The sequence below is a fragment of the Myotis yumanensis genome, unplaced genomic scaffold (genome assembly GCF_028538775.1).
Source record: "Myotis yumanensis isolate MYYU_CA2020_CCGP unplaced genomic scaffold, mMyoYum1.0.hap1 SCAF_290, whole genome shotgun sequence".
Taxonomy (NCBI): Eukaryota; Metazoa; Chordata; class Mammalia; order Chiroptera; family Vespertilionidae; genus Myotis; species Myotis yumanensis.
Window position 1 is genome coordinate 1 of NW_027224041.1, and position 21,888 is coordinate 21,888.

The window sequence follows — 21,888 nt, forward strand, 5'->3', positions numbered from 1 at the left end:
CAAACACGGTGAACAGGGTTTGCTCAAGGTAAAGGTTAACATACCATATAGACCTTAGGACGTGACTTCTTGCAATAACCCATCCGTTGGGAATACTTTATGGTCAGAACATCCCATGGGGTTACTTTCAGTTAGTGAGTTTGTCAGACTTGCCAAATAGTTATATTCTAGCTCATATTTCTTCTCATTGTATCTCCCTCTTGAGTCTCTCCTAGCCCCACGCTCCACCCTTCCCCATTTTGCAGAAATTCTGCAGCCATTGGTTCCCTGCACACAGGAGGTGAAGACCCCTCCTGGAACAAAGTATAGAAGCCACGACTCCCAGATGCCCCTCTCTCAGACCCAAAAGTCCACACCCGTCCTGCTTAGGACCCACAGTCCAGGGACCAGCTCCCTCTTAAGTCTGGACCCCAAAGTCTAGACCTCCACGAAGGTCCTTCCTTTTGAGACTTTGGAGTCCAGGTAGCCCCTCATATTCTTCTTCACAGGGGAGAACTTGGGGTTCAGCTCAGAGAGGCAATGTGACTCACCAGAAAGCAGCACAGCCAGAATTCAGGTCCCTGCCTGACCGACTCTTATTTCTCAGTAAACACGGAGAGGCTGTGAAAAGCCACCCAGGGCCTCATGAGCCATACTGAGGACCAGGTTGTACGCTGTGACTTTGGCAGGGACACCCACTTTTCCAACGTCAATGCTGAAGCTGACATTGTCCTCAATGACCACTCATCAAGCTCACTTCCTGGTGTGAAAATGAACTTGGCCACAGAAATGGAGAGATTGATCGGATGATCCACATGGCATCCATATAGTGAGCGCCCCCTGGACCCCAGCCCTGTGGGAGGAGAAGAGGCCTTCAGCTACTGGGGAGTCCTTGCCCCAAATCAATTCCCAGCACACTGAAAATCTCCTGACCTCCACAGGGTACAGCCCTGACATCCTGGAGAAGTAGGGGTGTGGCCTAGGGAGGCCTACCTTGTCATACATAGTAAAGTTCACTGGCCCTAGCTGGTTTGGCTCAGTGGATAGAGCCTCGGCCTGTGGACTGAAGGGTTCCGGGTTCAATTCCAGTCAAGAGCACATGCCTGGGCTGCAGACTTGATCCCCAGTAGAGGGCAGGCAGGAGACAGCCGATCCATGATTCTCTCTCATCAATGATGTTTCTCTCTCTCTCTCCCTCTCACTTCCTCTTTGAAATCAATAAAAATATATTTTAAAAAATAAAGTTCACTGTATCCAGTCCTTCCCCCCCCCCCCCCCCCGCCACCCCCAAAAAAAAACAACAACTGTTGTGAAGATTAAATGTGATGTGAGCATATAATATAACTTCTGGCTTATAAAGGTGCCAGATAAGTGTTTTTCACCTCAATTCTATAGCTCACAGGCTAAAAAGAAAGGTAAATACACTTTCAGCCGTTAATTCAACATTTACTGGCAAGGATCTGACAGACCACAGGTGCTGTACTGTATGAGTCCCTATCTTTTTTTTTTTTTTAATATATTTTATCGATTTTTTAACAGAGAGGAAGGGAGAGGGATAGAGAGTGAGAAACATCGATGAGAGAGAAACATCGATCAGCTGCCTCCTGCACACTCCCTACTGGGATGTGCCCTCAACCAAGGTACATGCCCTTGACCGGAATCGAACCTGGGACCCTTCAGTTCGCAGGCTGATGCTCTATACACTGAGCCAAACCTGTTAGAGCTATGAGTCCCTATCTTAATGTAGCCGCATGCAAGGTGGGGAAATAGACAATGAACAACTGCATATAAAACAAAACATAATACAGGGCTGAAACAGGAATTTTAGGGGTAAAATAGGACAGGTTTAGGAAATTTTTGAAATGGAGGAAGCACAGGGCTGCAGAGCAGCAGAAGTGCTGGGGTCCAGCCAGAGCAGGTCCAGGGGTTCCCAAAGGTGTGGATGGAGTCCACGAAGAATGAATGCCATGGAGGCAGTGTTCAGGTGATCATCATAGCCAGATTCTTCTCTTTATGGTCCTCTAACATCTGTATATATACTATTTGGTCCCAATCCTATCCATTCTATACAAAAGGCCAGGGAGCTTTCCAACGCCATTCAAAGGTTACTCTATTGTTCCACCAAGCTACAAGGAAGTAACTGAAGGAGGTCACTCCAAGCAAAGATCAAAGCGACCAACCACCCCTCTGACTCTCAGTTAAAGGGTTTACTGATAAAAATCCTCACCTGGGGAAACAACCTTTCTTCTCCTAGCCAGGTTCCTCCCCCTCTTGTTGTCTTACATCTGCATTTATCTTATTTGATCTTAATCCCATCCATTCCATTCCAAAGGCTAGGGCGTTTCTCATCTCCATTTCAAGGTCCCTTGAAACATCCCTGCAGAGACTGCCTCAAGCAGCCAGGGTAGATAGGCTTCTAGCACAGAAGGTATATTTCCATAGAATAGGGGAAGCAGAGGAGCTGCAACAGGTACATTTCTATAGAATGAGGAAGCTGGGAACAGCAAATATTTACAAAATAAAGTGAAGTAAGCCCTTCATCCAGAAGGAGAAGAAAGCCCAAAGGGAATAGGAAAATAGGGAAGGAGTGGGGGGAGAACCTCACACGTCCCACGTGTGCCAGGAGTTACTACAGTAACCAGTCTAAGGGAATAGTGACCATCAGAGTGGATATCAAGGCACCAGGATCTGCAGCCTTTATAAGCCACAGGGAAAAGGAACTCAGTGGGACCCTTCCCCCCTTCCTACGTGGAAGTCCATTCAGTGGGACTATTTCTCTCTCCCCACTTGGGAGTCTACTTATTCTTCAATAAATCTCCACCTTTGTTATACCACTTTCTGCCCGAGCATTCATTCTTCGATTCCGAGGGACAAAGAATCAAGTTCCAGTCCAAAAATTCCATTTCAGAGTTAAGTGCTATAATGAAATATCGCGGATGGTAAGAAGAGCTACCCCCTGGAGGCAGGGAAAGGTTTGTTGGTTAATTTGGATTCCACATGGAGATTCAGTTTGGAATTAGATTTGGAATTGATGGTTTGGGATCAAATTCTAGACTTGCAATGAAATATGAACATGACATCGAGGTCTACCTAAAAAGACTCTGGCAGTGGGGGCAACAACAACACAGAAACTTTAAACCAGAAAGCAAACCTGCAGGTGACATGAGATGAAGGGGTTCCATGGAGCATTAACTCACCAGCTCAGCAACCTCCTCAAGACACTGACCATCACCATCACTCTCTCTCTGGTTGTCCATCCACAGAGCTATGGCTCTGCCTTCTGGCCACTTCCTTCCCCAGTTCCAGGAGGGCTGCCTCCATTCCAGAATTCACACCCAGAAAGAAACCTTCCTAACAGAGTCTAGGAGAACTCTTCTCCTGTCTCACTTTGGGAAGAGGAGAGCAGTTCCCTGAAGTAACCCAGGGGTCTTCCGCTCCCTCCTCATTGGCCAACATTGTATCACAAGTTTATTTATAAACCAATCCCTGGACAGCAGACATGCCCCCCACCTCCCGCCATGCTTGGGGCAGTAAAGCTCATTTGTGGTCACATGAGCACAGCAGGTTGTCCAAACGAAATCAAGGTTCTGACAAGTGGCAGAAGGAGTGCATGCTGGGTAGGCAACACTAATGTCTATGATGGGTCAACTTGTGGGACCGAGGTAGAATTGGATTAAAGATCTGAATTGAGATAACACATGGACTCACACTAAGGAATGAAACATATTTGGGGGTCTGAGTTAGAAGAGAGGCTCAATTCCACTGTTAGGAATCAGCCGTCTACTAGTAATCTGACAATGGTTCCTGTGTTACTCCATGCAAATGCCAAAGTCCTACCTCGGTCCTCAATCCCGGTGTCTTCCAAATCCTGTGAGGCCTCTGAACCCATCCCCCACCCTTGTCCCTCTCATTCATTCAGCTCCAATAAAAAAGTCTTCCCTGCTAGAACATTCTAGGTCTCCCTCCTCTTCTCACCTGCCCATCACTCTGCCTAGGACTCACTGCTCTCAAGTAGCAACAGGAATCCACCTACCACCTCCTACAAGATTTTTTGCGAATGTCCTCTTCACCTGGGGTCTTTGCAACCACCTTTCCAATATTATAACTGCAGGGGTTGCTGAGATCCAAGGGAACCAATAATTCCCTAGGCCTCCTCTGGTCTTATTTTTCTCCATAGCACTCACTGCCACTTAAAAAACAACCTATAAATGTGAAGTTCTTATTTCCTTACTTAAGGTCTCCACCCACTGGAATGTGGGGCTTTGTGATGGAATTTTGCTGCTTTGCGGAAGCTGTGCCCTCAGAGGCCAGAACAGATTCTGGCTCAGAATCAATGCTCAGTAGATACTTCAGGAATGAATACAATGAGCAAAGATGAAAATGCAAAGAAATTCATCCCACCATCATTGTAATGAAATCGATTCAAATGCACTTCAATGTGAAGGAGTGACCTAAGTTAGAAGAAAGCTATAGTGTAGAATAAAGGTAGGAGTAATCATTCTAAGAGAACCAATTGTCCAAAAATTTTTAAATTTATTTTTAATTTGTTTGTTGTTGTTCTTAATCCTCACCCAAGGATATTTTTTCGTTGATGTTTAGGGAGAGTGGAAGAAAGAGGGAAAGACAGAGTGTTATGGCTGAAAGGGCGAGGGCTATGCCCTCCATCTTGCCTGTATCCTCCATGTTGGGGCCACGTGCGGCCTTCTTCCCGGAAGCCCAGGCCTCTGCTGGCCACGCCCGGGATTCTAAACTAACCAATGACAATCAAGGGTAGTGCGCGCCATAGATATGACCACATCCTGTGTAACAGGACCTGGCTTGCGCCTGGCCAATCGGCAGAGCACAGTCCTTTCTCCTCCCCTTACTCCGACCCCCCCCTATATAACCGGTCTCTGGGCGGGGTTGGCTCGCTCAGCCACTTGGTTTGCCTTGGTGTCGGTGAGCCTGGTGGATGGGGAGCCCAAGCTAGCTTGAAATACAGATTCTTATGCTTTTGCATCGAATTGGCTCCCTGATGTGGCTTCTTGGGAATCTTGAAATCTGGGCACAACAATGGCCAAAGGTGATCCCGAGTTGGGGGGTGAAAGGATTGAGAAAAGACAGACAAGAAAATGAAAGCTGGGTGCGGTGGGATGCTGCTCCCTGATGAGGAGACAGCGCCCACAAGCCATGTCTTTATTTTATAGCAGATTCCACGAGGCAAAGTAGGGGCGTGATCACGTTGTTTACAGCATTCTCGTGAGGGTCAACCTCACTTAACTACATGCACCCAAACTCTATCACAAGGCCTGTGGGGCTACGTGTTCGGACCATAGGTTCAATCTCACAACCAAGCCATCGGCTATGATTGTGCTGGGAAGGCCCTGCCCTCCAGCTGGGACTTGCACATGGCAATGAGAGGACCCTGTCCTTTCATTACTCCCAGGCTTGCACCTGGCTAAAACACCGTAACCGCGCCCCACAAGAGAGACCCATCTATTGGTTGTGTCTTGCACCAGCCCTGATCACGACCCTGGCTGGGGAGGAGCCTGAAACCAAGGTATACGCCCTTAACCAGAATCAAACCCAGGACTCTTTGGTCTGCTGGCTCAACCATTATCCACTGAGCGGCTAGGGCTCCTTAAGACTTTTTATAGAGTAAATAAAATGTCCCCTTAGCCGAAACCGGTTTGGCTCAGTGGATAGAGTGTCAGCCTGGGGACTGAAAGTTCCCAGGTTCGATTCCGGTCAAGGGCATGTACCTTGGTTGCGGGCACATCCCCAGTGGGAGATGTGCAGGAGGCAGCTGACCGATGTTTCTAACTCTCTATCTCTCTCCCTTTCTCTCTGTAAAAAATCATTAAAATATATTTTAAAAAAAAAATGTCCCCTTAGATAATGTTCAGACTTTTTTGTTAGAAATTCATACAATGTATAGAAATCAAAGTATAATAAGTGAAAAACAGTACATATTTAGTAGGTGGAGTTAGGAAAGCCTTCTATTAGATTTGTACCCCAATATTAGGGTTGGGTTCAGGCTCAAAGACACGTCTGGAATTCATCCTGACAAGTTCCCACAAGCTACTCAGAGTCACGGTATCAGTTCTAGGCCACCCCTGAGAGGGGCTGAGGGCAACAAAAGTGGCCACAGTGGAGGACCCAGGGCACAGTCCATCCTTGACTCCTGCTCCTGCCCCTCAAGGCTAGTACCTGGTCACACCCTTCCTAGATGCCACCAGGGAGCTGGGACGTGCTGGAGCCAAGCCGCTGACCTGGCCTCAGGAATGAGGGTGGAGGTAGAGTGCGGGCATCTGGGTTTGGCTGCCTCCGGGTTCCAGATAAGAGCAAATGCAGGTAAGGTAACCCCAGAGCTGGGTTCACTGAACTCCAGGACCCTGAGAGTTCGAATGAGGCGGGTGTGCTATAAGAGGGCCATTCTGCACAGGGCTGGACACCATTGAATCCCAACCCAGACTGAAGACCAGACCAGACCAGACCAGACCCCCTGCAGGTGAGAGGAAATCCCATGTGGGGTGGGGCAGGTGCATCTGGAGGGACAGCTGACTCTTGCTCTTGAGGGCAGAGCAGTAGATGCCCAATATCTGGTTGTGAGAAGGAGGGGCTGGAGGTCTGCAGCTTTGGGTGTTTTACCTGAAAGGAACATGGGACATAGAAATAAAATGGGCAGGGACAGGCAGCCCTATCATTAGGTGCATCTGCATGGAAGGCTGTCCCTGGCCTGGATTGTGGGTCTAGAGGGAGAAGGTAGGTGGAGACTGGGGCTCCTGGGCCTGAGGGAGGAGGTGGAGGCTCCTGAGTTTGAGAAGGAACTGGAGACCAGGAGTCCTGGTTCCTGAACTCTCTGTCTTTCCACCCCCAGCACAGGAGGCCCTTCCTTTGTGGCAGCCAAAGAGGCTCAGACAGGACACATGGCAGGTCCCCTGCTCCAGCCCCTGCTGCTCCTACTGCTGTCCTTCGCCCTGGGATCTGCTGGACAAGAAGGTGAGGACCAGCCTGGGAGTCCTGACCTTGCCCTGGGCCTCACAGTCCCCCACCTCCCCTCTCCAGGGCCCCCTCTCTCCAAGGAGCCCCTGAGTCAGGACCCTCCCCTGCAGCAGCCTCCTCCCATGGAGACACGGCCCCTGGGCTATTGCCCCTTTCTTCCTGCTCCCTCCTGACTCCTGAGCTCTGGGTGCCCTCCAGGCTGCTTCCCGCCTTCAGTGTCTCTCCCAACAGAAGCTGGGGCTGCCTCCAGACCAGCTGCTGCCCTGGGCTTCTGAGCAGCCTCCCTCGGTCTCTCTCTCTCCATCTCCATCTACAGCTGTCTCTGCCCTGGGCTCCGTGTCTCCCTCTGCCCTTCTCCACGCCTCTCTGTCTGTCTCTCTCTCCATCACTGTCTCTTGGAATCCATCTACTGTGGCCTCAGCCTTCCCCTGAGGCCTGCTACCCACACTTTTTCCAGGTCTCCATCCAGCCCAGGATACCAGGGAGAGGATCATTAATGGAGTTGTATGTCCTAGAGGCTCCCATCCCTGGCAGGTGGCCCTGTATGACAACAATAAGTTCAAATGTGCAGGCGTGCTGGTCAACCAGCAGTGGGTGCTCACCGTCGCCCACTGCCGCCTGAGGTATGGGACAGGGGAGCCAGCGCCACTCCATGCCCCTCTCTGGGTCCTTCTCTCTCTCTCTCTCTCTCTCTCTCTCTGGGCTTCTGTCCTCTTAATCACAGTGTCTCCCTCTGAACGTTACATTTTTTTGTTTTTAAGTGAGTATATTGTGCAAATGGGTAGTGATCTTCGGGTTGATTGGCGTGCCCAGAGGATCAGGGCCACAGAGTCCTTCATCCACCCTCGGTATAACAACCGCACCAATAATCATGACATCATGCTGGTGAAGCTGAGCAGCCCGGCCACACTCTCGCCCACTGTGAACACAATCTACCTACCGTCCAGCTGCAAAGGCCGTGGGACAAGCTGTACTGTGTCTGGCTGGGGCGTCACCACCAAGGATGGAGGTGAGGCTGCCCCTGAGACCCCAGTCACCACGGTCCCAGCTCCCTTCGTCCTCAGGCCGCAGACACAGGGGAAAGACCCAAGGTTCCAGACACCCCCCGCTCCTCAAACACCTCCATTCTCACACCCAGGAAGCCAGACCCCCAGGCCCTGCACTGTCAGATCCGGAAGCTTGATCTTTAGACTTACCTCCCCCCAGACCTCCATCCCGCAGACCCAGGAGTTTAGAACCCCAGTGACCACCTCACCCAGAGCCAAGTGTTTAGGCTCACAGCCGCCTCCACCCTCAGAACCAGGAGTATGGCCTTTAGGTGCCTTCTCCCTCAGACGAAAGGAGACCTGGTCCCCAGCGCCCCTCTACCCAGGAGGTGTCCCTCAATGCCAGCACCTCGTCCCTCCCTTGGTAGATGCTACCAGGGATGGTGGAGCTGGAACGTGCAGGGTCCAACCTCCTGGCCTGGCCTCAGGAATGAGGGGGGAGGTAGAGTGCGGGCATATGGGTTTAGCTGCCTCCAGGTTCCAGATAAGAGCAAGTGCAGGGAAGGTAACCCCAGACCTGGGTTCACCTGAACTCCAGGACCCTGAGAGTTGGAGTGGGGCGGGTGTGCTATAAGAGGGCCACTCTGCACAGTACGTTCAAACCCAGGAGTTCAGACACAGTTCCCTTCCTTCCGAAGACCCAGAAATCCAAGAAATAGGATCCTTTTCATAACCATCGTATTGGGTCAACCAGCTCCTCCTCCTTCCATGTCCAGGGTCCCCATTCTTTTGCATCAGCACCCACAGGTCCACAGGACCCAGCCTCTGACTGTCCCATCTCCCCCCAACTTCTCCAGCAGCAACAAAGCCATCAGAGCTCATGTGCTCGAATGTCAACATCATCTCCTACCAGGAATGCAAGCAGGCTTACCGGGCCCTGTTGAAAAAATACATGCTCTGTGCGGCTGCCCCCAACGGGCTGTCAAACAGCTGCAAAGTGAGTCTTCTCCTCCCCTGCTGTCGGTTCAGCATCTTCTCAGCCCAGGCATGTCTTCCCCTCCATCCTGTGTCCCGGGGCCTGACCCTGGTGCTGAACCTTCCTTCACACCTTACCAGCCCCACTTTCCCAGCTCTGTCTACTCAGTCCTCTGCCCTGGTCAGGGTGGGACCACACCGGGGCCTGCGTGTCCTTCGGGGCGGGCACAAAGCTGAAGGATAGAAACTGGGGGTGAGAAATGGGGCTGGGACTATGGGGAGGGCACTGAGGCACTGACTACAAGCACAAGATTTAAGGGCACACCAAAAGCTCAGTGACCAGGAAATATCATATTCCAATGAAATATTTAAAAAATAATCCATGATGAGCAAAGCATCAGAATTTTCAACAATAGAAGCAACCAGAATGGGCTGGATTTCCCGTTGGCTTCTGGCTTCTGTGTGATTCAGAACAGCACTGTAATGACCCTGTCTTTATCTAAAACTGAAATACCGCCATAGAAGGATTTGATTAATGGATCCAGCATAGGACTTTGGGATAGAGGGTCCCAGGTTCTATTTCAGTCAATGGCACATGCCCACGTACCAGGCTCAATGCCCAGTAGGGGACGTGCAGGAGGCGGCCAATCAATGACTCTCTCTCATTGTCATTTCTATCTCTTTTTCCCTCTCCCTTACTTTCTGAAATAAAGAAAAAATTAGAAACAGAAAACAAAAAACTGGAAAGCAGGTTCCTCATGGATTTTTTTTCATATTAAATTTGATTTTTAAAATATGCCTTAAAATGTCTGTTGCACTCACTGAGATGCACCTGAGGCTCATGCCCTGCTTCTATGTCTGTGTACCTGTTTCTAATTCTGAAGAAAGAAGGAGCCCCTCCTCTTTGTTATCCCTTCCTCATCTCTGTAGCCTCCTCTCTGACTCTCCCCAATCTCTCCTCACACCTCACTTCTTTTTATTTCTACTATTTTTATTGATTGCAGAGAGGAAGGGGGAGGGAGAGAGAGAAACAAAAGTGATGCGAGAGAATCACTGATTGGCTGCCTCCTGCATGCCCCCCACTGGGGATCAATCCTGCAACCCAAGCATGTGCCTTTGACTGGAATCAAACCTGGGACCCTTCATTCCGCAGGTCGATGCTCTATTCACTGAGTCAAACCAGCTGGGTCCTCACACCTCATTTCATTTTCTGGTTCCCCCTGTGTTCTGTGTTGTGATCTCTCTCTCTCTCCCACTCCCTTACTCCCTCCCTTCCTCCCTCCCTCCCTCCATCCCTCCCTTTTTCCCTCCCTACCCCTCTGCCTCTCTCTCTGGCCTCTGTCAATTTTTTTTATTTTCTCCATCTCTGCCTCATTCCTAACCCCAAACATTCTGCTTGTCTTTCTCCTTCAATCTTCCCTTTCTTCTTCTCTTCCTCCTTCTCTCTCTCTTTCATCCTGTGCCTCTTTGTACCCCCACTATCTTGCTGACATCTGCACTCTAAGCTTTCAGGGGTGGTAAATTGGTGTGTTTTAGGAAGAGAGGTGATGGGACAACGTTGAATGTGCTAAAAAATGGGGGGTTCCCTCTGGTTCCCCACTAAGGACCTGATTCATAATTCTGCAAACTGTGCAGGGACACAGAGTCGCAACCTAGGGACAGTCCCGCACTTGGTTTAACGCACTCATTTTTCTTAAACTTCCTATATTTGAACCTGGTGGTCCAAACTTTTATTTTGCACTACAGCCTGTAAATTAGTGCATTGGTCCCGCCTCTGGTTTCCAGGACTACCTTGTACCCCATCCCTGGGAAAGGCAATGTATGGGATTTCCAGGAGGTAATGCTTCCTCTCCCAGGGGCTTGACAAATAAATGGGGCCCTTACTTCCTGGAAGCCCCGCCCTCTCCCTGTGATTGACTAGGGCTCAAACCAATGTCTTCCAAAAACCTGGTTGGTCCTCTCCTGGATAGCATTCATTCCTGCTCTGCCATTGGTTCGCACAGACAAAGAGTCTCTTCCCATTGGCCAGGGTGGAAGGCTGTGTTCTGGCAGGAAAAAGCCTGAGAAGCCTGGTGTCTGTGGGACCTTATTGCTGGTTATTTTTTAATCAAAGTTAATCTGCTCTCTCCCCTCCAGGGTGACTCCGGGAGTCCGCTGATTTGCGAAGGTTCCCTGCAAGGCCTGGTGTTCGCCGGCTATATCCCTTGTACCACGCCCTTTAAGCCCGTGATATACACCCGCATATGCATGTACCGCAAATGGCTGAATAATACCATGAAAGCCAATTCCTAATCCCTCCATGCTTTCATCCTTTGTCCCTATGCCCTGAACAGGGCCACCCAGAAATAAAGACATCCCTGACTTGCAGCCATATTTGACTTTATCATTTTCAAAGTCTTTTGAAACCGTCAACAACATTCTAATAAAAATGTGCAAAAACCTATGAGCTAAACATAAAACACAAGAACGTCGGTGCTGGTGAAGATGCGGGGAGACCCCCAGCCATGTTCTCCAGCGGAAGTGGAGAACAATTTTTATGACACAAGGTTAGGCAAGGTGAGTCCAAAATCTCATTCGTCGCTTTTGACCTAGGAATTCTGGTCAATCCGAAACATGGGCAACGTTTGAATTCATCACAACATTGTGGGGAGCCGGCACTGCCATGGCATACTCAGCCCCAGGGCGCCTTATGTGCCATGCCAGCTCAGCCTGGGTCAGTGACCCTGAGTGGGGGCGGGGAAAGGCTTAGAAAAGACAGACAAGAGAATGAAAGCTCGGTCTTGGTGGGACGCTGCCCTCTCGGGTGGAGAGAGATAGCTTCAGTGCCCACAAGCCGTGTCTTTATTTTATAGCAGATGTCAGGAGGCAATGTAAGGGCGTGGTCAAGATGTTTACAACATTCTCATATGTTTCAATCCCACTTCACTACATACACCTGATCTCTATCAAGCCTGCATCACTCAGGCACATGGGGCCACGTGTTCAGACCATAGGTTCAAGCTCACAACTACAGCAGTTTGTTATAATGGTGCTGGGAGGGCCCTGCCCTCCAAGCTGGGACTGGCACGTGGCCATGAGAGGACTGTGCCCTCTCCTCAGTCCAAGGCTTGAATCTGTGCAAACACTGTATCTGCGTCCCACACAACATTATCTGTCATAGCAAAACAGTGGAAATTCGGGACCTGTCCAAAATTATTCCATGGCTTATGTCAAAAACAAAGGGATGTAGGCCAGGAGACTAATGACTCTGTTCAGGATAATAATTATGCAAAACTGTGAGTGTCACGTCAGAATGCATATGCTGTCTGTTGTTAAATGCAAAAAAAAAGAAACAAAAATCGTATATGTGTGCGATCGTCACCATGTAAAATGAAATCATCACAGAATAAGAGCATGTACCAAACTGCCTGTGGATGGAGTCCCGGGTGCCTCCTTCCTTCCGTATCCCTTTCTGTGCCTGTGCACTTCTACACCCTGAGCAATAAGGTGGGGACCTCTGAGGAGCCAAGGTTGGGGCGAGGAGACTTTCACAGAGGGAGGTGTGAAAGGAAAATGAACTAATTTTTGAATCTCACCTGGCCTCCTGCTCCCACTGACACAGTGGCGTGTTCCTCTACATTTTCCAGCCCTCAGTTGGAGAGAGAGAGAGAGAGAGAGGGGGAGGAGAGAGAGAGAGAGAGAGAGAGAGAGAGAGAGAGAGAGAGAGAAAGAAGAAGAAGAAGAAGAAGAAGAAGAAGAAGAAGAAGAAGAAGAAGAAGAAGAAGGAGGAGGAGGAGGAGGAGGAGGAGGAGGAGGAGGAGGAGGAGGAAGAGGAGGAGGAGGAGGAGGAGGAGGGGGAGAAGGAGGAGGAGAAGGAGGAGAACGAGGAGAAGGACAAGGACACGGACAAGGAGAAGAAGGAGAAGGAGGAGGAGGAGGAGGAGGAGGAGGAATAGAGAACAGAAATGCCTAGTTCACACGTGAGCAAAGGCATGTGAAAATGGTACTGACCATGTCACAGATGAAAAATGAGGAGAGAGGGAGCAGGTTTTCAGAAAGGTTGGCGTTGGCAAGTAGACAGGACACCAGAATCCATCGAGGCCACAAGTGAGCACCAGAGTTTGGAGGAAGAAAGAAGAGTGGGAGTGGAAACTGGGGCAGGTGGGCTCCTATTCTCACTGTGTGCCTAGAAGGGGCCTCCAGAGGAGATGAGGGAGGAGGGAGGAGTCCCCTGTGTCTGAGCCTGGCAAGATCAGCAGGTTCCTGGTACCCTGGGCTCCCTGGGCAATCACCACAGACCCTGCTGACTGAGGGTCTTCTCCAACCAGCTGTGATAGGCAGTTAGGCAGACATGAGTTGAAGGGGCTCCATGGAGCATTAACTCACCAGCTCAGCAACCTCCTCAAGACACTGACCATCACCATCACTCTCTCTCTGGTTGTCCATCCACAGAGCTATGGCTCTGCCTTCTGGCCACTTCCTTCCCCAGTTCCAGGAGGGCTGCCTCCGTTCCAGAATTCACACCCAGAAAGAAACCTGGCTAACAGAGTCTAGGAGAACTCTTCTCCTGTCTCACTTTGGGAAGAGGAGAGCAGTTCCCTGAAGTAACCCAGTGGTCTTCCCCTCTTCATTGGCCAACATTGTATCACATGTTTATTTAGAAACCAATCCCTACACAGCAGAAATGAACCTCCATGCTTGGTGCAGTAAAGCTCATTTGTGGTCACAATGAGGAGAGCAAGTTGTCCAAACTAAATCAAGGTTCTGACAAATGGCAGAAGCAGTGCATGCTGGGTAGGCAACACCAATGTCTATGATGGGTCAACTTCTGGGACTGAGGTAGAATTGGATTAAAGATCTGAATTGAGATTACACATGGACTCACACTAAGGAATGAAACTTATTTGGGGGTCAGAGTTAGAAGAGAGGCTCAATTCCACTGTTAGGAATCAGCTGTCTACTAGTAATCTGACAATGGATCCTGTGTTACTCCATGCAAATGCCAAAGTCCTACCTCGTTCCTCAATCACCGCGACTTCCAAATCCTATGAGGCCTCTGAACCCATCCCCCACCCTTGGCCCTCTCATTCATTCAGCTCAATAAAAAAGTCTTCCCTGTTAGAACATTCTAGGTCTCTCTCCTCTTCTCACCTGCCCGTCCCTCTGCCCAGGACTCACTGCTCCCAAGTAGCTACAGGAATCCATCTACCACCTCCTGCAAGACTTTGTTCGAATGTCCTCTTCACCTGGAGTCTTTCCAACCACCTTTCCCAATATTATAACTGCAGGGGTTCCTGAGATCCAAGGGAACCAATAATTCCCTAGGCATCCTCTGGTATTATTTTCTCCATAGCACTCACTGCCACGGAAAAAACAACAAACTATAAATGTGAATTTCTTATTTCCTTACTTAAGGTCTCCACCCACTGGAATGTGGGGCTTTGTGATAGAATTTCACTTTTTTGTGGAATGTGTGCCCTCAGAGGCAAGAACAGATTCTGGCTCAGAGTCAATGCTCAGTAGAGTCTTCAGGAATGAATACAATGAGCATAGATGAAAATGCAAAGAAATTCATCCCACCATCATTGTAATGAAAGCGATTCAAAGGCACTTCAATATGAAAAAGTGACATAAGTCAGAACACAGCTATAGTGTAGAATAAAGGTAGGAGTAATCAATGTAAGAGAGGCAATTGTCCAAGACTTTTAAAATTTATTTTTAATTTTTTTGTTGTTGTTGTGAATCCTCACTCAAGGATATTTTTTCATTGATTCTTAGGGAGAGTGGAAGAGAGAGGGAAAGACAGAAACATCGATGTGTCTCTCTACACACATCCATTGCTTGCCTCTTGCACCAGCCTTGATCAGAGCCCAGGCTGGGGAGGAGCCTACAACCAAGGTACATGCCATTAACCGGAATCAATCCCAGGACTCTTTGGTCTGCTGGCAAAAGCGTTATCCACTGAGTGGCTAGGGCTCCTTAAGACTTTTTATAGAGTAAATAAAATGTCCCATTACATAATGTTCAGACTTTTTTGTTAGAAATTCATACAATGTATAGAAATCATAGTATAATAAGTGAAAAATGGTACATATTTAGTAGGTGAGTTAGGAAAGCCTTCCTTTAGATTCATACCCCAATATTAGGGTTGGGTTCAGGCCCAAAGACACATCTAGGATTCAGCCAGACAAGTTCCCACAAGCTGCTCAGAGTCATGGAATAAGCTCTAGGCCACCCCTGAGAGGGGCTGAGGGCAACAAAAGTGGCCACAGTGGAGGACCCAGGGCACAGTCCATCTCTGACTCCTGCTCCTGCCCCTCAACGCGAGTTCCTGGTCACACCCTTTGTATCTGCCACCAGGGAGCTGGGACGTGCTGGAGCCAAGCCGCTGACCTGGCCTCAGGAATGAGGGTGGAGGTAGAGTGCGGGCATATGGGTTTGGCTGCCTCTGGGTTCCAGATAAGAGCAAATGCGGGTAAGGTAACCCCAGAGCTGGGTTCGCTGAACTCCAGGACCCTGAGAGTTGTAGTGCGGCCGGTGTGCTATAAGAGGGCCACTCTGCACAGGGCTGGACACCATTGAATCCCAACCCAGACTGAAGACCAGACCAGACCAGACCAGACTATACCAGAACCCCTGCAGGTGAGATGAAATCCCATGTGGGGAGGGGCAGGTGCATCAGGAGGGACAGCTGACCCTTGCTCTTGAGGGCAGAGCAGTAGATGCCCAATATCTGGTTGTGAGACAGAGGAGCTGGAGGTCTGCAGTTTTGGGTCTTTTACCTAAAAGGAACTTGGGACATAGAATTAAAATGGGGAGGACAGAAAGCCCGATCATTAGGTGCTCTGCATGGAAGGCTGTCCCTCACCTGGATTGTGGGTCTAGAGGGAGAAGGTAGGTGGAGACTGGGGCTCCTGGGTCTGAGGGAGGAGGTGGGTACAGACTGTGGCTCCTGGGTCTCAGGGAGCAGGTGGAGGCTCCTGAGTCTGAGCCAAGAAAAGGGACCTGGAGACCAGGAGTCCTGCTTCCTGAACTCTCTCTCTTTCCAGCCTCAGCACAGAAGGCCTTTCCTCTGTGGCAGCCACAGAGGCTCAGAGAGGACAAATGGCAGTTCCCCGTCTCCCACTGGTGCTGCTCCTATTGCTGTCCTTCGCCCTGGGATCTGCTGGACAAGAAGGTGAGGACCAGCCTGGGCGACGTGACCTTGTCCTGGGCCTCACAGTCCCCCACCTCCCCTCTCCAGGCCCCCTCTCTCCAAGGAGCCCCTGAGTCAGGACCCTCCCCTGCAGCAGCTTCGTCCCATGGAGACATGGCCCCTGGGCTGTGGCCCCTTTCTTCCTGCTCCCTCCTGACTCCTGGGCTCTGGGTGCCCTCTAGGCTGCTTCCTGCCCTCAGTGTCTCTCTCATCAGAAGCTGGGGTTGCCTCCAGATCAACTGCTGCCCTGGGTTTCTGAGCAGCCTCTCTCCGTCTCTCTCCATCTCCGTCTGCAGCTGTTTCTGCCCTGGGCTCCGTGTCTCCCTCTGCCCTTCTCCACGCCTCTCTGTCTGTCTCGATCTCCATCACTGTCTCTTGGAATCCATCTACTGTGGCCTCAGCCTTCCCCTAAGGCCTGCTACCCACACTTTTTTCAGGTCTCCATCCAGCCCAGGATACCGGGGAGAGGATCATTAATGGAGTTGTATGTCCTAGAGGCTCCCATCCCTGGCAGGTGGCCCTGTATGACAAGAATGGGTTCCAATGTGCAGGCGTGCTGGTCAACCAGCAGTGGGTGCTCACTGTCGCCCACTGCCGCCTGAGGTATGGGACAGGGGAGCGAGTGCCACTCCATGTCCCTCTCTGGGTCCTTCTCTCTCTCTCTCTCTCTCTCTCTCTCTCTCTCTCTCTCTCTCCTTCTGTCCTCCTATCTCTGGGTCTATGTAACCTTCTCTCAATCACAGTGTCTCCCTCTGAACATTACTTTCTTTTTTAAGTGAGTATATTGTGCAAATGGGGAGTGATCTTCTGGTTGATGGGCGTGCCCAGAGGATCAGGGCCATACAGTCCTTCGTCCACCCCCGGTATATCAACGGCACCCATTATCATGACATCATGCTGCTGAAGCTGAGCAGCCCGGCCACGCTCTCACCCACTTTGAACACAATCGACCTACCGTCCAGCTGCAAAGACCCTGGGACAAGCTGTACTGTCTCTGGCTGGGGCGTCACCACCGCGGATGCAGGTGAGGCTGCCCCTGGGACCTCAGTCACCAAGGCCCCAGCTCCCTTCTTCCTCACGCCCCAGACACAGGGGACAGACCCAAGGTTCCAGACCTCCCCACCACCCCCCAGTCACCTTCGTTCTCAGACCCAGGAAGCCAGACCCCTAGGCTCTGCACCCTCAGATCAGGAAGCCTGACCTTTAGACATACTTCCCCCTAGTCACATAATCCTTAGATCCCAGGCCTCCATTCCACAGACCCAGGAGTTTAGAACCCCAGTCACCACCTCACCCAGAGCCAAGTGTGCAGGCTCCCAGCCGTTTCCACCTTCAGACCCAGGAGTCTTGGCCTTCAGGCGCCACCTCCCTCAGATGAAAGGAGACCTGATCCCCAGGTCCCCTCTACCCAGGAGGTGTCCCCCAATGACAGCACCTTGTCCCTCCCTTGGTAGATGCCACTCAGGATGGTGGAGCTAGAACGTGCGGGGGGCCAAACCCCTGGCCTGGTCTCAGGAATGAGGGGGGAGGTAGAGTGCTTGCATATGGGTTTAGCTGCCTCTGGTTTCCATATAAGAGGAAGTGCAGGGAAGGTCACCCCAGAGCTGGGTTCAGCTGAACTCCAGAATACTGAGAGTTGGAGTGGGGCGGGTGTGCTATAAGGGGGCCACTCTGCACAGTACGTTCAAACCCAAGAGTTCAGACACAGGTCGCTTCCTTCCGAAGACCCGGAAGTCCAAGAAATAGGACCCTTTTCATAACCATCGTATTGGGTCACCCAGCTCCTCCTCCTTCCTTGTCCAGGGTCCCCATTCTTTAAACATGAGCACCCACAGGTCCACAGGACCCAGCCTCTGACTGTCCCACCCCCCCCAACTTCTCCAGCAGCAACAAATCCATCGGAGCTCATGTGCTCGAATGTCAACATCATCTCCTACCAGGAATGCAAGCAGACTTACCGGTCCGTGTTGAAAAAATACATGCTCTGTGCGGCTCCCCCCGACAGACTCTCAAACAGCTGCACAGTGAGTCCCCTCCTCCCCTGGCCTGGGTTCGGCTTCTTCTCAGCCCAGGCCTGTCTCCCCCTCCATCGGGTGTCCCAGGGCCTGACCCTGGTGCTGAACCTTCCTTCACAACTTACCAGCCCCACTTTCCCAGCTCTGTCTACTCAGTTCTCTGCCCGGGTCAGGGTGGGACCACACCGGGGCCTGCGTGTCCTTTGGGGCGGGCACAAAACTGAAGGATAGAAACTGGGGGTGGGAATGGTGCTGGGACTATGGGGAGGGCAGGGGGGCTGTGGCTACAAGCACAAGCTTTAAGGGCATACCAAAAGCTCAGTGACCAGGAAATATCATCTTCCAATGAAATATTTAAAAAATAATCCACGATGAGCAAAGCATCAGAATTTTCAACAAAAAAAGCAACCAGAATGGGCTGCATTTCCCATTTGCTTTGGATTTCTATGTGGTTCAGAACAGCACTGTAATGACCCCGTGTTTATCTAAAACTGGCATACCACACTAGCCAGTTTGGCTCAGTGGGTCCAGTGTAGGTCTGCGGATTAGAGGGTCCCAGGTACAATTCCAGTCAAGGGCACATGACCAGGTAGTAGGCTCAATGCCCAGTAAGAGGGCATGCAGGAGGCAGCCAATCAATGAATCTCTCTCATTGTCGTTTCTCTCTCTCTCTCTCTCTCTCTCTCTCTCTCTCTCTCTCCCTTTGTGAAATAAAGAAAAAATTAAAAACATAAAACAAAAAACTGGAAAGCAGGTTCCTCATAGATTTTTTTCATATTAAATTTGATTTTTAAAATATGCCTTAAATTGTTTCTTGCAGTCACTGAGATGTGCCTGCGGCTCATGCCCTGCTTCTATGTCTGTGTATCTGGGTCTAATTCTGAAGAAAGAAGGAACCCCTCATCTTTGTTATCCCTTCCTCATCTCTGTAGCCTCCTCTCTGACTGTCAGAACCCTCTCCCCTCATCTCTCCTCACACCTCACTTCTTTTTATTTCTACTATTTTTATTGATTGCAGAGAGGAAGGGGGAGGGAGAGAGAGAAACAACAATGGTGACAGAGAATCATTGATTGGCGGCTTCCTGCACACCCACCACTGGGGATCTAGCCTGCAACCCAGGCATGTGCCCTTGACTGGAATTGAACCTGGGACCCTTCAGTCAGAAGGTCGATGCTCTATTCAATGAGCCAAACAAGCTAGGTCCTCATACCTCATTTCATGTTCTGGTTCCCTCTGTGTTCTAATTTCTCTCTCTCTCTCTCTCTCTCTCTCTCTCTCTCTCTCTCTCTCTCCCCTTCCATTCCTCCCTCCCTTCCTCCCTCCTTCCCTCTGTGCCTCTCTCTCTGGCCTCTGTGAATTTTTTTTATATTCTCCATCTCTGCCTCATTCCTTACCCCAATCATTCTGCTTGTCTTTCTCCTTCATCCTTCCCTTTCTTCTTCTCTCTATCCTTCTCTCTCTCTTTTTCATCCTGTGCCTCTTTGTACCCCCACTATCTTGCTGACATCTGCACTCTCAGCTTTCAGGGGTGCTGAAATGGTGGGTTTTAAGAAGAGAGGTGATGGGACAAGGTTGAATGTCCTAAAAATGGGAGGTTCCCTCTGGTCCCCCACTGAGGACCTGATTCATATTTCTGCAAACTGTGCAGGGACACAGAGTCACAAACTAGGGACAGTCTTGCACTTGGTTTAACGCACTCGCTTTTCTTAAACTTCCTATATTTGAACCTGGTGGTCCGAACTTTTATTTTGCACTAGAGCCTGTAAATTAGTGCATTGGTCCCGCCCCTGGTTTCCAGGACTACCCTGTCCCCCATCCCTGGGAAAGGCAATGTATGGGATTCCCTGGAGGTAATGCTTCCTCTCCCAGGGGCTTGACAAATAAATGGGGCCCTTACTTCCTGGAAGCCCCGCCCTCTCCCTGTGATTGACTAGGGCTCAAACCAATGTCTTCCAAAACCTAGTTGGTCCTCTCCTGGATAGCATGCAATCCTGCTCTGCAATTGGTCGGAAGAGACAATAAGTCTCTTCCCATTGGCCAGCGTGGAAGGCTGTGTTCTGGCGGGATAAAGTCCGGAGAAACCTGGTGTCTGTGGGACCTCATTGCTGGTTATTTTGAAACCAAAGCTAATCTGCTCTCTCCCTTCCAGGGTGACTCTGGGAGTCCGCTGATTTGCGAAGGTTCCCTGCAAGGCGTGGTGTCCGCCGGCTATATCCCTTGTACCCCACCCTTTGAGCCAGTGATCTACACCCGCCTATGCATGTACCGCAAATGGCTGAATAATACCATGAAAGCCAATTCCTAATCACTCCATGCTTTCATCCTTTGTCCCTATGGCCTGAACAGGGCCACCCAGAAATAAAGACTTCCCTGACTTGCAGTGATATTTGACTTTATCATTTTCAAAATCATATAAAACCGTCAACAACATTCTAATAAAAATGTGCAAAAACCTATGAGCTAAACATAAAACACAAAAACGTCGGTGCTGGTGAAGATGCGGGGAGACCCCAGCCCTGTTCTCCAGCGGAAGTGGAGAACAATTTTTATGACACAAGGTTTGGCAAGGTGAGTCCAGAGTCTCATTCATCGCTTTTGAGCTAGGAATTCTGGTCAATCCAAAACGTGGGCAAGGTTTGAATTCATCACAACGTTGTGGGGGAGCCGGCACGGCCATGGCATACTCAGCCCCAGGGCGCCTTATGTGCCATGCCAGCTCAGCCTGGGTCAGTGACCCTGAGTGAGGGCGGGGAAAGGCTTAGAAAAGACAGACAAGAGAATGAAAGCTGGGTCTCGGAGGGAAGCTGCCCTCTCAGATGGAGAGAGAGAGCGCCAGCACCCACAAGCCTTGTCTTTACTTTATAGCAGGTGCCAGGAGGCATTGTAAGGGTGTGATAAGATGTTTACAACGTTCTTGTGTGTTTCAATCCCACTCCACTACATGCACCTGAACTCTGTCAAGCCCACATCACTCAGGCACGTGGGGCCACATTTTCAGACCATAGCTTCAAGCTTACAAATACATCCGTTGGCTAAAGTTGTGCTGGGAGGGCTCTGTCATGCAAGCTGGGACTTGCACGTGGCCATGAGAGGACTGTGCCCTCTCCTCAGTCCAAGCCTTGAATCAGTGCAAACACTGTAGCTGCGCCCCACACAACATTATCTGTCATAGCAAAACAGTGGAAATGCTGACCCTGTCCCAAATTATTCCATGGCTTATGTCAACAACAAAGGGATGTGGGCCAGGAGACTAATGACTCTGTTCAGGATAATAATTATGCAGAACTTTGAGTGTCATGTCAGAATGCATATGCTGTCTGTTGTTAAATGCAAAAAAAAAGAAACAAAAATAGTATATGTGTGTGATCGTCACCGTGTAAAATGAAATCATCATAGAATAAGAGCATGTACCAAACTGCCTGTGGATGGAGTCCTGGGTGCCTCCTTCCTTCCGTATCCCTTTCTGTGCCTGTGCACGTCTACACCCTGAGCAATAAGGTGGGGACCTCTGAGGAGCCAAGGTTTGGGCGAGGAGACTTTCACAGAGGGAGGTGGGAAAGAAAAATGAACTGATTTTCAAATCTCACCCGGCCTCCTGCTCCCACTGACACAGTGGCCTGTTCCTCTACATTTTCCAGCCCTCAGTTTTACAGAGAGAGAGAGAGAGAGAGAGAGAGAGAGAGAGAGAGAGAGAGAGAGAAGAAGAAGAAGAAGAAGAAGAAGAAGAAGAAGAAGAAGAAGAAGAAGAAGAAGGAGGAGGAGGAGGAGGAAAAG

The 21,888-nt window shown here is 50.2% G+C and overlaps 2 protein-coding genes across 2 annotated transcripts; both read left to right on the forward strand.

Moving 5' to 3' along the window:
* The first annotated feature begins 6,854 nt into the window (after window positions 1-6,854).
* On the forward strand, window positions 6,855-11,216 carry LOC139001277 (kallikrein-7-like). Its single transcript, XM_070402980.1, has 5 exons — window positions 6,855-6,960; window positions 7,433-7,586; window positions 7,725-7,972; window positions 8,810-8,946; window positions 11,061-11,216. The coding sequence occupies exons 1-5, from the start codon at window positions 6,888-6,890 to the stop codon at window positions 11,214-11,216; spliced, it is 768 nt and encodes a 255-aa protein (XP_070259081.1). The 5' UTR covers window positions 6,855-6,887.
* Window positions 11,217-15,977: 4,761 nt separating this feature from the next.
* LOC139001278 (kallikrein-7-like) lies at window positions 15,978-20,419 on the forward strand. Its single transcript, XM_070402981.1, has 5 exons — window positions 15,978-16,080; window positions 16,548-16,701; window positions 16,875-17,122; window positions 17,983-18,122; window positions 20,264-20,419. The coding sequence occupies exons 1-5, from the start codon at window positions 16,008-16,010 to the stop codon at window positions 20,417-20,419; spliced, it is 771 nt and encodes a 256-aa protein (XP_070259082.1). The 5' UTR covers window positions 15,978-16,007.
* The last annotated feature ends 1,469 nt before the right edge of the window (window positions 20,420-21,888 follow it).